The sequence below is a fragment of the Panthera onca genome, chromosome A3 (assembly GCF_046562875.1).
Source record: "Panthera onca isolate mPanOnc1 chromosome A3, mPanOnc1 haplotype 2, whole genome shotgun sequence".
In the NCBI taxonomy this organism is placed as follows: domain Eukaryota; kingdom Metazoa; phylum Chordata; class Mammalia; order Carnivora; family Felidae; genus Panthera; species Panthera onca.
The window spans coordinates 25,527,396-25,542,378 of record NC_138341.1 but is presented as its reverse complement, the minus strand read 5'-3'; the positions used below and the strand labels follow the sequence as shown (position 1 = coordinate 25,542,378).

The following is a 14,983-nucleotide window of genomic DNA, read 5'->3' as shown; positions in this document are numbered from 1 at the left end:
GACACACGGCCCAGGGAGCCACATGGAGATGGGAACCAACGGGATGGTCGAGAGGCAGAACACTGAACTGGGCGTCAACGACTAGGGTTCTGGTCCCTCCCTTGAAACTTGAATAGGTCACAACTCTCTTTAAATCTCAGTTGGGAAATCTGCTGATCTGGGTGGTAGACCAGATGATCCTTTTGACAGGCTAGCTGTTTCAACTGTGGTTTTGTAGTTAGAATAGAACGTGGAGTGAGATGAGAAGGTAGAGGGTGGAATGAGAATGTAATGGGTGCTGCTGCAGTCAGGAGACAGTGGTCACGGAGAGGGTGTGCATTCTGGAAAGGGTATGGCTGAGCGGAAGCCCAGCTCCCCATATTGGTTCAGTAAGCATTTACTTTGCACCGTCTATGCATAACATTGCACTTGGCCCCGGGGGCAGCCTCGTGTGGGAGAGAACGTGATCACTAAAGGCCAGCCTAGAGTGACAACTGAGCAGATGGCGTGGGGAGTGCAAAGGAGAGAAGCTTCCACAGATGTGGGGACCGCAGACAGAAATCCCTCTTTAAAAAGCATCCCTAATAGCTTTCTTCTTTTTCTTTTTAAAAAGCATTTGTTTATTTATTTTGAGAGATAGAGAGAGAGAGTCCATGCATGCAAGTGAGCGGGCAGGGGCAGAGAGAGAATCCCAAGTAGGCTCTGCACTGACAGCACAGAACCCAACGTGGGGCTCGACCTCAGAACTGTGAGATCATGACCTGAGCTGAAAGCAAGGGTCAGATGCTTAATTGACTGAGCCACCCAGGCACCTTGAGTAGTTTCTGATTATAAGAGTAATACATTTCCTGTGGCAAACTTAAAAACACAGAAATATATTAAAAATTAAAATAGAAAATAAAAAACATTTCAACTTTTTATAAAAAATTAAATACTTTTTTTATTACTTTTCTTTTTAATTAAATAGCTTTTCTCTCAGATTCTAGAGGAAACCACTGCTACTAGTCTTGCTTTTTCCTCTGATCTTTTTCCTACATTCATTTGTCCATCTTCTGTCATTCTCTCTTTTCTCTTTCTTTCTATCTCTCCTTCCATCCCTCTCTCTACATACCTGTCGTCTTCCTATCTTTTGATCTGGACACATCATTTTCTAAACAGATTTAGGGTCATGCTGCATATAGAGTTTTCCATTTCCCCTGATTCTGTTGAGATTATATTGTGCGCATTTTCCATATCATTAAATATTTCCCATAGAAATGAGGAGGAAGAAGGTTTCCAGCAAGGCAAGGAGAGAGAGAGAGCAGCGTGAATAAATGCAGGAGGGAGGGAAACCATTTGGTGTGTTGGAGGAAGCACAAACGTTCACCATGCAGGCTGCAGGGGTGGGAAGGGGCCCGAGGCTGTTATAAAATGCTGGGCTCTCAGAGCCCACGTTCTGATGTTGAGATAGATCCAGCCGGCACGAGGAGTGTACGATGAGGAGGTGAGGGGAACAGTTGTTACTGTTGCCACTTGGGGACAACCAAGGGTGGGATCAATGATAGAACTAGTCATGATCACTACTGTTAACTTACCTCCACAGAAGTGCGGCAAGCTGGACCCCACCCATGCCAGTGCCACCTTACTCTTTCAGAAAGACCCTCCAGCCAACGTCCAGCTCTTCCAAGTGAGTATACCTGATGTATGGCTGATATCACAGGCCCTTGCAGGGCACATCAGATGATGCTGACCTTTGGTGAATGACTGACTTGAGTCGTATGTAGGTGCTTAAAGCTCCTACTGCTTTGCATAAATATCCGGTGAAGAAAATGGGAATCGTATTAATGTCAATGAAGCTCTTTTCCTCCTTCCGTACCTAAATTTTGTCTCTCTTGAGATTACTCTCATCTTCACCTGCTCCTTAAAGAATAAAAAAAAACCTGTTGTCCCGATTTTGTCTTTTCTGGTGCCTCTGTGGGGCTGATGTGCAAAGCCAGGAGTTCTCCTGGCCATAACAACAAAACAACAACTTTCTGTCAATGGCAAGTTTTTTTTTTTTTTTTTTTTTATTTTATTTTTTAATATATGAAATTTACTGTCAAATTGGTTTCCATACAACACCCAGTGCTCATCCCAAAAGGTGCCCTCCTCAATACCCATCACCCACCCTGCCCTCCCTCCCACCCCCCATCAACCCTCAGTTTGTTCTCAGTTTTTAACAGTCTCTAATGCTTTGGCTATCTCCCACTCTAACCTCTTTTTTTTTTTTTTTTTTTTTTTCCCTTCCCCTCCCCCATGGGTTTCTGTTATGTTTCTCAGGATCCACATAAGAGTGAAACCATATGGTATCTGTCTTTCTCTGTATGGCTTATTTCACTTAGCATCACACTCTCCAGTTCCATCCATGTTGCTACAAAAGGCCATATTTCATTTTTTCTCATTGCCACGTAGTATTCCATTGTGTATATAGACCACAATTTCTTTATCCATTCATCAGTTGATGGACATTTAGGCTCTTTCCATAATTTGGCTATTGTTGAGAGTGCCGCTATAAACATTGGGGTACAGGTGCCCCTATGCATCAGTACTCCTGTATCCCTTGGATAAATTCCTAGCAGTGCTATTGCTGGGTCATAGGGTAGGTCTATTTTTAATTTTCTGAGGAACCTCCACACTGCTTTCCAGAGCGGCTGCACCAATTTGCATTCCCACCAACAGTGCAAGAGGGTTCCTGTTTCTCCACATCCTCTCCAGCATCTATAGTCTCCTGATTTCTTCATTTTGGCCACTCTGACTGGCGTGAGGCGGTATCTGAGTGTGGTTTTGATTTGTATTTCCCTGATAAGGAGCGACGTTGAACATCTTTTCATGTGCCTGTTGGCCATCCGGATGTCTTCTTTAGAGAAGTGTCTATTCATGTTTTCTGCCCATTTCTTCACTGGGTTATTTGTTTTTCGGGTGTGGAGTTTGATGAGCTCTTTATAGATTTTGGATACTAGCCCTTTGTCCGATGTGTCATTTGCAAATATCTTTTCCCATTCCGTTGGTTGCCTTTTAGTTTTGTTGGTTGTTTCCTTTGCTGTGCAGAAACTTTTTATCTTCATAAGGTCCCAGTAATTCACTTTTGCTTTTAATTCCCTAATGGCAAGTTTTTGAGAAGCACTAGGTAAAGGGTTAACTTTCTCTGTAGACACTTTGGGTTTTGTGGGCCCTATAGTTTCAGTTGATGCTCCTCAACTTTGTCATTATAGCATAAGAGCAACCAGAGGTAACACGTAAATGAATGTGTGTGGTATGTACCAATAAAACTTTATTTATAGAAGCAGGCAGTGGGCCAGATTTGGCCCACAGGCCACAACTTGTGGAACCATGCAGTAGAGGCTAGTGGTCCAGAGTGTGAACTCTGGGCTCCACTGCCAGGACTTGAATTCAAACTCTGCCAGTTTGTAACTGTGTAACCTTCGACAAGTCACTTCCTCTCTGTGGCTTTTGGGCAAGTTAATTATGCCCACCTGCAAGTGTCCCTATGATGGCACCTGTTTCCTAGGATGGTTCTGAGGATTAAATGTGTTAGTAAAAGTAAATAGCTTAGATTAGCTCCTGGGATATATTAAATACTCAGTGACATGTTAGCCATTATTATTATGTCTTTGAAAAACCACATACAACAGAATTTTGTTACAAATCCATTTTGGAACACTTTGGCAAGTACAGAAAGATATAAAGAAGAAACGAAAATGACCCCAAGATCCCACCTCCAAGAGAAAATCAATGTATTTTTGTTGACTTCTTTCCTTTTTTTCCTTTGCATATATGGACATGGACATGCTATGTTTATAACATACATATTTTTCCTACAGAATTCAAATCATCATACGCACACACAATGTTTTATGTCCTGTGTTTACATGTAATGTGAACATTCTTGCCTTCTAATTTAAAGTCTTCAAAAGTATGTCTTAATAGTTGCATACTGTTTGATTGGATGCACGTAGCACCAGCTTTTTACTCCACCCCCCACGAGTGCACATTGAGGTTCTTCTTTAGTTATTTATTTTTCCCCCCGTATGGGGACACTGTGACCACCTCGGCTCTGCTGGTCTGTTCCTTTGCCCTGTGTCCCTCCTGCCTCCTCCGTCTTCACTCAGGTTTGCTTTGGCCTGAAGCTCCCTGCAGTTTCCCCAGGCCTGTAGGGAAACAGTGTCTTATGCAGCTCAGCTTGACTGATGACCATGTTGTTCCAGGAGGTGCCCAAGGGTCAGTGCGAGGAGGACATGGTGGGTCGGCCCCTGCCCCACCTGGCCGCGGCCATGCAAGCGTCTGGGGAGGCCGTGTACTGTGACGACATCCCTCGCTACGAGAATGAGCTGTCCCTCCGGTTGGTCACCAGCACCCGGGCCCACGCCAAGATCAAGTGAGTGGAGTAAATATCCTGAGGGAGGAGGGTGCTGGGAAGCTCCTCCAGGGCCTTCCAGTCTAGAGAGGGACTGGGAACTCACCTGAAAACCAGCCTGGAGAGGAGCGGGAGAGGTTAGGGACTCAGTGGTGCCTGGCAGGGTGAGGGGATGCTGTTGGAGGCATAGGCAGGGGCCAGAACAGGAGAGCCTCGGAATGCTGAACCGGGACATTGCACTTGAGCCAAAAAGCAGTGAGGAGCTTTTAACAGGAGCAGGTCAGCTCTGCACTTTGATATTGGGCTAAACTTCAATGCAGTATTTCAGGAGAACTTGAGTCAGCACTAAGGGGAAGAGCGTGGCCTTAGAGTCAGACCGACCCGGGATCGAGTCTCTGTTCCAGTGTTTACCAGCTGTGACCTTGGCCTGGGATGCCTAAGCTCACAGTGTCTCTATTCATAGCCGGGTGTTTTCATGATGATCAGTGACAGAGTCTGCAAAGGACCTAGCAGAGAAGAGCCACCTGTGCCCGTTTGTTGAATTTGGAGAGCCCAAATGACAAGCATCGCCACCTCTATAATAATAGCAATACCCAACACTCATGTGGCACTTAATATTTGCTGCGGCCTTTAAAGCATTTTCCATACATTGGCAGCTTTACTCCTCACAACAACCCTACAGGCAGGTCCTGTTATGATCCCCATGTTCCAGATGAGGAAGCTGAGGCACAAGGGCGGTAAGTTACGTGCCCGAGGTGACAGAGTTGGTAAGCAGCCAAGCGGGAGTTTGAAGCCAGGCAGCATTAGCAGCCGAGCTGTGCTGCCTCTTGATGTTCAGGCCAGAGACTGCATTGATCTCCTGGTGGGCATCAGACACATATCCTGTTGAACAGAGCAGCTAGGAGAAACCCTCCCTTGGGCGCTGCCACTGCTTGGATTAGGGATCCCGTCTCCCCATCATTGGTTTTTCCCTCTGGCGCTCCTAGCTGCCTGGAGACAGGCTGCAGGAATGGTAACCTGGACACCGAGAAAACTTAACAGGTAAGTAAAGTCTTCTAGCTCTCTGAAAAAACTGTTTCAGACGATGTGGTTGCCATCTCTGGGGTAAATTCATTTGCTTTATCCTTGTCTTGAGCCCACACTGACCACACTGGCCACGATCCACATTGTCTACGTTCTTTGCTCCATCTGAGCGATGTGTGAATGGATGGAGGAGGGTGGGGGGCTCTGTAGTAACAGCAGTGACCTGGGCTTTCCCGGCTGCGTGCACTTGGAAAGAAGCGAGGACCTGGCTTTGGCTCTTCATAACCTAACCTCAGTCCTAATCCCACCTACGTTGCTCTCTGCTGGGTGACTTTGGAAAAGCTGCTCAATTTCCCTGAGCTTGAGTTGCCCCAAATGTAGAAGGAGGATAATGATGATGACGTTCTGGGCTCTGGTGAGGTTTGCCTGTTGGAAGTTGCTCGGCCCTTCAGAGTGGTTTCCATACCTTTCTGTGAGGTGCCTCTGCTCTATCTCCCCTTGGGGGCCCGGGCCAGAGTGAGCAGAACATAGTAGAGACTGTTATTAGTGAAACAGTCTCCAGGTGTTCTCCCTCTCGGGCCTGATGATGGCCGGGCTGCCCTGCTCTTCTGGGATAGCTTCATGAAGGTGGGGAGACAAATTTGGCTGTGTGACGATGTTCAGGGACATTCGATCAGTGGTGCAGCAAGGGCCCAAAAGTGATGATTCTGTGTGGGTATTAGCTGTGATGTGGGTGTGAGCTGGAGCTCTCAAGAGTAAATGCTACTCACTGTGATGTGGTTCCGTAGTAGAAGGTCCATGGGGGTGGGCCTGTCCTGTTCATTTTTTGTTCTCCACAGCACTCAGCATGGTGGCCTTCACAGGGTACGTATTTCATGAGCATTTGCAGAATAGGATAGGGTAGGATAGCCTATGGAATGTAGGCTAGGATAGAATACAGAATCTGGAAAGGATAGCATAGACTAGTGGATGGAGAAGGAAGGAATTTGAGTGGAGGAAAAATCAACATGAGGACAGTGGTATCCAGTTGGTGGTGGGTCTTCTGCTTCAGTTTCCCACCTGGGCCCCTCACTGTGCTCATTCTTGCAGGTCCATAGATACTTCAGAAGCTCAGAAGGTGCCAGGGTTTGTCTGCTTTATCTCTGCTGATGATGTTCCCGGGAGTAATATAACTGGAATTGGTAATGATGAAATGGTGTTTGCAAAGGATAAGGTATGTGTTGGATTTTGTTTTTAGATATGAAGTTAGTGGAATGGGCACTTGAGATTTAGTTTGCGCTCATTCCTCCAAATCCTTAATCTTAAAAAGATTACACATTGGTACATACTGTGGCCTTCATCGTGCAGGGCGATCAGTACAGGGATGGAATCGGTCTGGTGGCACTTTTAACTTTCACTTATGTTTACTTGTTTATTTCATTGTTGGTGGCTAGTTGCACATGTTAGGATGACTCCAGGCCAAACTGGTATTAAAACAAGACTGGTGATTATTTTTTAAACTGCCAGTTAGGTTTCAGGGGATAAATAGCTCCTTTGTGAAAAGAAAATAAAAATATGGTAAACAAACTACCAGAATAAAAATCACAATACTGTCACTATGTGTATTGAAAATTCACTTATACGAAAATTCATCTATTGCTGTCAAGCATATGTGGAGTTTTGACACACACACGCACATAGACACGTTTTGAAACTTTCAGGGTGGAAGTCACTTGACAATTTTAATACAGTTCAAATGCAAATTGGAGATGAGTTGGCATTGCCTAAGGGCATATTCACTTTATTATTAATGTACAAGAGAAAGAGAGAATAAAAAACTACAACTATGAGACACAAGGACTCCATTTAACAAGAGAACAAATTGCTTTTGTAAATTTCGAGAATCTCTAAGACTACTGCTAACATGACGGTTAGTGAGAATTAGCTGGGATAAACCACCACAGCCCAATCAATTAAGTTAACAACTCAACTGGGTCCTCAAGAGACAACTATCAGAGACAGTATGGCTTTCTACTGTCAGAAACTCATATTGCAAAGTGATGAGTTGGACAATTTTTTTTTTGGTTCATGTTTGGGGATTTTTGGAAGAAAAATGCCTCTGAAGGAATGGAATCATTAAGTGGTGAGAAAATGACAATCATTGTTCTGAAAATCTAACAAAAACTGGTTTATTTATCAAGTCTGAGAACCAGAATTTGGGAACTCCTGCTTCTGGGCATTTGGATGAAGTGTAAGACATGATTGCTGCCTTTGAGAAACTTTTGGTGTAAATCTGGAAACAGAAATTCAAAGGGAGAGGGGTGCTAGAAAGAAAATGGAACTGGAAGCCAGGGCCTGAGATTTAGTCATGGTCTATTAATGAGCCAAGGCAAGACCATGATCTTGCCTTCTGGGTCTGCATCTCTTCACCTGAAAAACAAGGGTGTTGGAGTGCATCTGAGTCAACAAATAGACTTCATGCTTCCGTACCATCCGTTCTGCTCACGGCGACATGACTAATCAATCACCACTTTCCATCCTGGGCAACTTCTCAACAAGCTGCCAGCGGTAAATCATGAAATTGGTCCCTGAGATAAAGCGAGTTTGCCATCTTGATACTCGTGATCTCCAAGTCCTAGTCCAGTTCCACTACTTCTAAATCCTCAATGAAGAAGCACATAATCCCAAACAGTAGGACAAAGACATGCCAAGATCCCAGAGGCATTCCTGGATGTCCCTTAAGGAAACTGTGGGGGCAAGGACTTCCTTCGCCTTTTGGGCAATCCAAAATCATTTGCTTCATGAGGAATGCATTATATGCTTTAACAGTTTGGCTCGGTTCCCAGGTGACTTGCATTGGGCACATCATTGGTGCTGTGGTCACCGACACCCGAGAACATGCCCAGAGAGCCGCTCAAGCAGTGAGAATCACCTATGAAGATCTTCCAGCCATTATCACAATAGAGGTAACTGAGAAAGGACTGCATGGGGAGGGGTGAGCCCCCTGTCCCTGGAGGCACCTTTACTGGGATACTTTAGAGGGGGCTGCAGCAGCATGTGGGATTCGATTAGACAGGAACAGGTAAACCCTTCAGCCCCAGGATTGTGTGTTCTTTGGAAAACTTCCCCATCATGATCCCAGACTCAGTCTGCCAGAGGCCAGACTAGGTCCCTCCTTCCAATGCCAGCTCCCGTTGGTTCCTTGAGGGACTCTACTTTTCCTCAAGATCCAAGCGTGTCCAACTATCTCTGAGGAAATGGAGGCACATGGCCCCAGGCTACATGCAAGCTTACTTGAAGTCTGTGTAGGACCCTTGTACAGATGCCTGTGTGAGAAGAGGGAGGGTGGTTGCAATAACCTCTCTTCCCTCTGGTGGGAATGACCTTCCTTCTCCTGAAAGTCTGGTCACTGAATCGTCTTTGTGGTCCTCAGGATGCTATAGCAAAAGACTCCTTTTATGAGCCTGAGCTGAAGATAGAGAAAGGAAACCTCACGAAGGGGTTTTCGGAAGCAGACAACATTGTTTCAGGTACGGCCGTGCCATATAGTCCTGGGGTATGGGCTGGCCCTGGTTTATGAATTAAATTCAAGAGCTGGACCTTGAGTCCTGGAGCAGGGGAGTGAATTTTTAACAGAAGAGTCCTCCTGATGTTTGTAGCAAAATAGTGGACAATTGGCAGGGAAAGACCCTCTCTCATTTTTTTAAAATTTAAATGTTTATTTATTTTTGAGAGAGAGAGAGAGACAGAGCATAGGCTGGGGAGGGGTAGAGAGAGAGGGAGACACAGATTCGAAAGCGGCCTTCAGGCTCTGAGCTGTCTGCACAGAGCCCTACGAGGGGCTCAAACTCACCAATCAGGATATCGCGACTTGAGCTGAAGTAACGCTTCATTGACTGAGCCACCCAGGTGCCCCTAGACCCTCTGCCATCTTAATGTCCACCTCCTGTCTCCAGGTTACATATCTGTATGTGGTTCTGGGTAGCTGGGTGTGTGTGAAATTTAGAAGGCTGTCTGGGGAATTAGTGGCTACAGGTCCTGGCCCTCCCTGTGGGCAGCGGGGCACCCGTCTGCTGGTGACATCCCTTTGGGTATTGTTTCCTACATTGTCCATAGTGTATTCCTAAGCCACTGGTGAGTCATCTCTCCAACTGGCCCGATACCTTCCGTTCCAGAAGATGCTCTCATTTTTAGCTTTTCAGTCACATCTGTTAATCTGTTAATTCCTTCCTTACCATTCCCTGAATTTTACAAAATAATTTGAAAATCTGCAGTGAAAGATAGCTTCATGCCTGATGCATTTTGGTATCATTCTGGTTTCTTTGTTGGGGTGGGGGATTTGGCTCCCCCAGGTGGCTAAGGCTTTGAGACCCTTTTCACCCCTGCTGGGAACCTAGAGGGTACCTGTGTGTGAGCAGCTGGTTCCTGCCCAGGGCCCTAGGGGAGTGCACTCTCCTTCAGCAAACTCCGGATCACCATGAGGGTCACATTGCCTCCCCAGGCGAGTTGTACATTGGTGGCCAAGAGCACTTCTACCTGGAGACTCACTGCACCATCGCTGTCCCCAAAGGCGAGGCAGGGGAGATGGAGCTCTTTGTGTCTACACAGAACACCACGAAGACCCAGGTACCGTCCTGTGGGTCAGCTCCAGGGCCTGGGCACGGCACTGGGGAGCTTCTGGCTGACTAGGAGTTGGCGATGTAGGACATGGGAAAAGGGAGATCTCGGCTGGTCCAGAAGGGTATCTGAGGGTAGTGGTCCTGGAGCCAGACCCTATCAACCAACAAGCTTGTGTCACTGAGTTGTGACATAACCTTTCTTGGTTTCCTCTTCCATAAAATGGGCCTGGTAGGGTATTGTAATGACTAGATGTTTACTACTTGGATAGCACCTAATAAGAGTTGGCTTTCATTTTTCCAGTGAGATATGGCCTTGGTCAAATCACATCCGATCTCAGGCTCCTCATCTGTAAAACGTGGGTGATGGGTTTAGTGATAGCCACAGAGACCACTAAATTATCTGTGGCAGCTCAAATATGGCGGCTCCCCATTTCTCTATTGCTGGTAAGGCGACAGTACTGGCCAGCATTGTGGGCAGCTGGTCCTACCCCCGCAACTCACCAGTTCTTGGCTGGATGAAATGAACTTTGGCTCTGAAAGTCTGCTGTGGCCAGCCGCTGACCCCCCTTGCTAGAAACAAGTGTCTGAATTCAGTCTGCACTGACTAATGAGTGTTAGACTTCAGCACCTCGAGATCAAGGGCTGCCTGGGGAGGTGAGGGGGATTCCGGAATCAAGGAATTTCAGAACTGACGGCACTAAGTAGGCTTGCGGATGGCGGGCGGCTCTAGGTCAGGGTGAGGTAAGTCCAGATGATGTGTTCAGTGCAAGTAATTATTCTTTTGTCCACAGAGCTTTGTTGCAAACATGTTGGGGGTTCCGGCAAACCGGATTTTGGTCCGGGTGAAGAGAATGGGAGGAGGCTTTGGAGGGAAAGAGACCCGGAGCACTGTGGTATCCACGGCAGTGGCTCTGGCTGCATACAAGTGAGTCCCCCTAGCCAGCTCAGAGAAGGAGAATAAGGCTGCCTCTGCCAAGAAGGCTTTCTGGATTTCTCCCTTTTAGAAGTAGATTTCTCTTGCTTTGAATTTTCACAGCCTTCTGCTTTTAGAACTCTTGGGCATTGGGGTGAGGGTAACACCACGTGTTTCTTTGTGTTCGATGCATGGATCCATGTTTAGCCTCCCCTGCCTGGCTGTGAGGGCCCTCAAGGCAAGGGCACACATCATATCCTTACATTCCCCATGTGTCCAGCAGCTTTATTTCTAGACAGTGAAGCAACCCAGCTCCAGTCTGCTTGTGCGCCAGGTGGAAAAAGAAGTCTCCCTTGCTTCCTCCCTGAGACCCAAGGATTGGGCTGTTGCAGAACCTCCCAGGGTGCTAACCCTCTGATGCCTCCCTTAGGACGGGCTGCCCTGTGCGCTGCATGCTGGATCGTGACGAGGACATGCTGATAACTGGTGGCAGACATCCCTTCTTGGCCAGATACAAGGTTCTAGTTGTCGGGAGATATGTCGGGGCGGAAGGGGAATGCCATCTCACTGGGAAACCTGGAGATGAAGATCCAGGGATCCTGGGATGTTCTCTTATGTTTTTCACGAATACCTGTAGAAGTTCAAAGAAGAATTAGTAATGAGAAAAATTTAAATCTGCCAACAGCAACATAGAAGGGCGATGCTGGCTGGCCACTTCCCGAGTGAGGTCGCAGCATGGTGTTTACACCTTTTGTGAATTTTCTCTGCCCCATACCTAGTCTTTCTCCTCTCAGGCTCGGAAGCATGAGTTTTCAGTAGCCCTGGGGTAAATCCCTCCTGCAGAATGACCTAATGTGTTCATAGCCAGATGCAAAGATCAGAATGACTACTTTGTAATTTACAGTAAGAAATAAAGCTTCCAGGTTGTTAGGGTGGGCACCTGCTCCACCAGACCAGGGGTGGCGGTCCCTTTGCTGAGTCTATGTGGATGACCAGCATCCTGTCCCTCTAAACACTAGTACAACCTGACAGATCCCAGTCTGGGAGCCCTTTCTCTCCATTAGGTGGCTTTGAACATTCCCCCTGTGACCTCTTCTCGTTTTGTTTCCTGATTGAACTCCCCCGAAGGGATTATATTTCCCTTCTTCCCAAATTCTTGCAGACCTGAAGAAAGTCCCAGGTCCTTACTTATGAAACGGCCTATAAAATTTGTTCTGATGGCTACCTAAGGTCAGGGATGTGAAAGCACATTCCTGCTTGTTGTGCACATTCCTGCTTGCTGTGGCTTGCTGGCCAAAATGTGTGAGGCATATCTCCAGTATCTCTCTGTTTCTCTTCCCAGCTCTCCCTTCTCTGCCTCCTCACTCCCTCTCGTAAATTCAGAGCCAGTGTGGGTAGAAGGAAGGGGGAGCGTGGGGAGAGGGTGTGTCCAGGGTTGAGGACCCATGGAGCGTCACTGGAGAGATGTCAGGTCCTCTCTGCTTCACCTGTTAGCTCCGGTGACCTTGTTTTCATGGTATGATGTCTTGTTCTTTCTGCTTCCTCTGGGTAGCATGAGTGGGAGGGGATGACTCAGGTTAGGCAGAGGAAAGGGACTATCGAGAACTCTCTCCTTTTCATCAGGTTGGCTTCATGAAGACTGGGAGGGTTGTGGCTCTGAAGGTGGAGCATTACAGTAATGCAGGGAACACCCTGGATCTCTCCCAGTATGTAAGTAGGGTGCGCCCATGCCTCTGGGTGGGGGGTGACTGGGAGGTCACGGGCAGGCCCCACAGCCCCACAGGCATAGGCCTCCTCACTTCCTACCTGGGATTATTGCGGTAGCCTCCCTGTTGGTCCCCACCTTGAGGCTCTCCACCCCTGGTTAAGGTCTAAAGCACAGAGATAATCCTATTACTTTTCAGATTGGAAATTCTTCCTTTGGGGTGCCGGGGTAGCTCAGTCAGTTAAGCATCATCGGATTTCAGCTCAGGTCATGATCTCACGGTCTGAGATCGAGTTCTGCATCAAAAAAAAAAAAAAAAAAAAATCCTAGTAATAATAAAAAGAAAAGGAAATCCTTCCTTATTTTTCAGATATTTTGCCAAGCCAGCCAAGTCAGTTACAAAACTTTATGCAGAGTATGGTGACATTGTATGTATGTGTCTGTAAGATGAATATACCTCTATTATAGATATAATCATGTGCCTGGAAAATTCCAAAAGAACATATACTAAACAGTGATTGGATGGGATGAAGGGAGGGGCACCCACTGTCATTTTCTTTGTAACATATTTTTGTGATGTTTGAATTTTAAGTAATGAATTTCTTTCTTCTTTTTTTTGGTAACAGTTTCACTGAAATATACAATTTAAGGGTTTTTAGTAAATTTTAAGAATTATGTAACCATTATCATACTGTAGTTTTTGAACACTTCCATCACCTGAATGTGATCTCTTTCCATCACTCCCGTTCTCACCCCCTACCCAGCCCAGACATACACAAATCTACTTTCTGTCTTTATAGATTCTCCTCTTGTAGTCTATTCATATAAATAGACTCTACACTGTGTAATCTTTTGTGTTCGGCTTTTTTCTCAGGATTGATTATTTATTTATAGTTTTATTTATTTAAGTGATCTCTGCACCCAACATGGGGCTCAAACTCACAAGCCCGGGATCAAGAGTTGCATGCTCCTCTGACTGAGCCAGCCAGGTGCCCCTCAGGATAATGTTTTAAGATTCCTTAGTCCTTCATTCTTTTCTCTTGATAATATTTCATTATATGGATAGGCCATTTTTTGTTTTCTACTCACCACTTAAGAGACTTTTGAGTTGTTCCCTGTTTTCAGCTTTTATGGGTAAGGCTACTTTGAACATTCTCATACTAGTCTTGTGTAGACATGAAATTTTGTTAATCTGTGTTAATTTTGTGTTAATTTTATTAATTTTGAAATTAGCAGTTACCTTTGTGGTATTACTTTTTATAATTTTTTTAATCCAAAAATTATAACCATACTAGGTACAAACGTGTAGACTTTTCTTATAAAAGTCAGTCAGACATTTCAGGGCAAACAGAAGTTCCTGTTAGCCCCACTCCCCATGCCACTCCTCCTTGCTAGGGGCTAACTGGTTCCACTATAAAACTTCACACTTCAGATGCAGTGTAAAAACTGCTCAAAATAAGCAACACATTTAGTCTTCTCACCGTTTGCAACCTGGGCCTCTTGGTGTTTTGGAAAAATCAGATTGAAAAAGATACAGTGCTTGTCCCCCAAAATCTTAGAAGCTTTTAAATCCAATCCAGCGAACATTTATTGAGCGCCTAGGGTGGCAACATAAAGAATAGATGGCATTGTTTCTGCCCCGGGAAGTTCACAGTACGGTGGGGGAGACAGATAACAAAAGACAAAATGAGGGGTGCGTGGGTGGCTCAGTCGGTTAAGCGTCTGACTTTGGCTCAGGTCATGATCTCGCAGTTTGTGAGTTCGAGCCCCGCATCGGGCTCTGTGCTGACAGCTCAGAGCCTGGAGCCTGTCTCATATTCTGTGTCTCCCTCCCTCTCTCTGACCCACCCCTGTTCATGCTCTGTCTCTCTCTGTCTCAAAAATCAATAAATTTAAAAAAAAACACAAAATGAAATAGAAGTACAAGTTAGACAGAGTGCTAAGGGAAAGCAAAAATGGAATTAATTGAGACATACTCAAAACATTTAGGATGACTAAGACTAAAATAATCAAGGGCACGAAAAGCAGCCTGTCTGAGAGAGAGAATATACATGGGGAAGTAAACCAAACCCAAAATGAAACGAACAAATAAAAGCTGCCATTGATCTCATCAGGAAGATGAGTTATTACACCTTCAAGAAAGAATAGGAGGCCATAAACATGAAGCATTTGGAGAATAAAAACTAACTCTGGTGAGATAAAACTCTGAAAGCAAAAGGGTTGAAAGACACTTCAGCAAATCTCTCCAAACAGAAGAAAAAAAATACAGAAAAATTGGAAAGAAAATACAATGAAATTCGAGGACTAGTCCAGGAGACCCAAATGATAGAAGTTTCAGAGAGAAAGAATGGAAACAAGAGAGAGGAGGCAACTATCAAGAAGTAACTCAAGAA

General features: G+C 45.7%; 1 protein-coding gene across 2 annotated transcripts in view; it reads left to right on the top strand.

Annotated features, from left to right (window-relative positions):
- Positions 1 to 14,983, top strand: part of LOC145715355 (xanthine dehydrogenase/oxidase-like) — a 59,025-nt gene that overhangs the window by 29,634 nt on the left and 14,408 nt on the right. For both annotated transcript variants that reach the window (XM_081795199.1, XM_081795198.1), the window contains exons 16-24: positions 1,562 to 1,645; positions 4,203 to 4,372; positions 6,464 to 6,587; positions 8,200 to 8,319; positions 8,787 to 8,883; positions 9,855 to 9,979; positions 10,764 to 10,897; positions 11,316 to 11,403; positions 12,509 to 12,595. In XM_081795199.1, the coding sequence (XP_081651325.1) occupies positions 1,562 to 1,645; positions 4,203 to 4,372; positions 6,464 to 6,587; positions 8,200 to 8,319; positions 8,787 to 8,883; positions 9,855 to 9,979; positions 10,764 to 10,897; positions 11,316 to 11,403; positions 12,509 to 12,595 (1,029 nt within the window). The remainder of the gene's footprint in view (positions 1 to 1,561; positions 1,646 to 4,202; positions 4,373 to 6,463; positions 6,588 to 8,199; positions 8,320 to 8,786; positions 8,884 to 9,854; positions 9,980 to 10,763; positions 10,898 to 11,315; positions 11,404 to 12,508; positions 12,596 to 14,983) is intronic.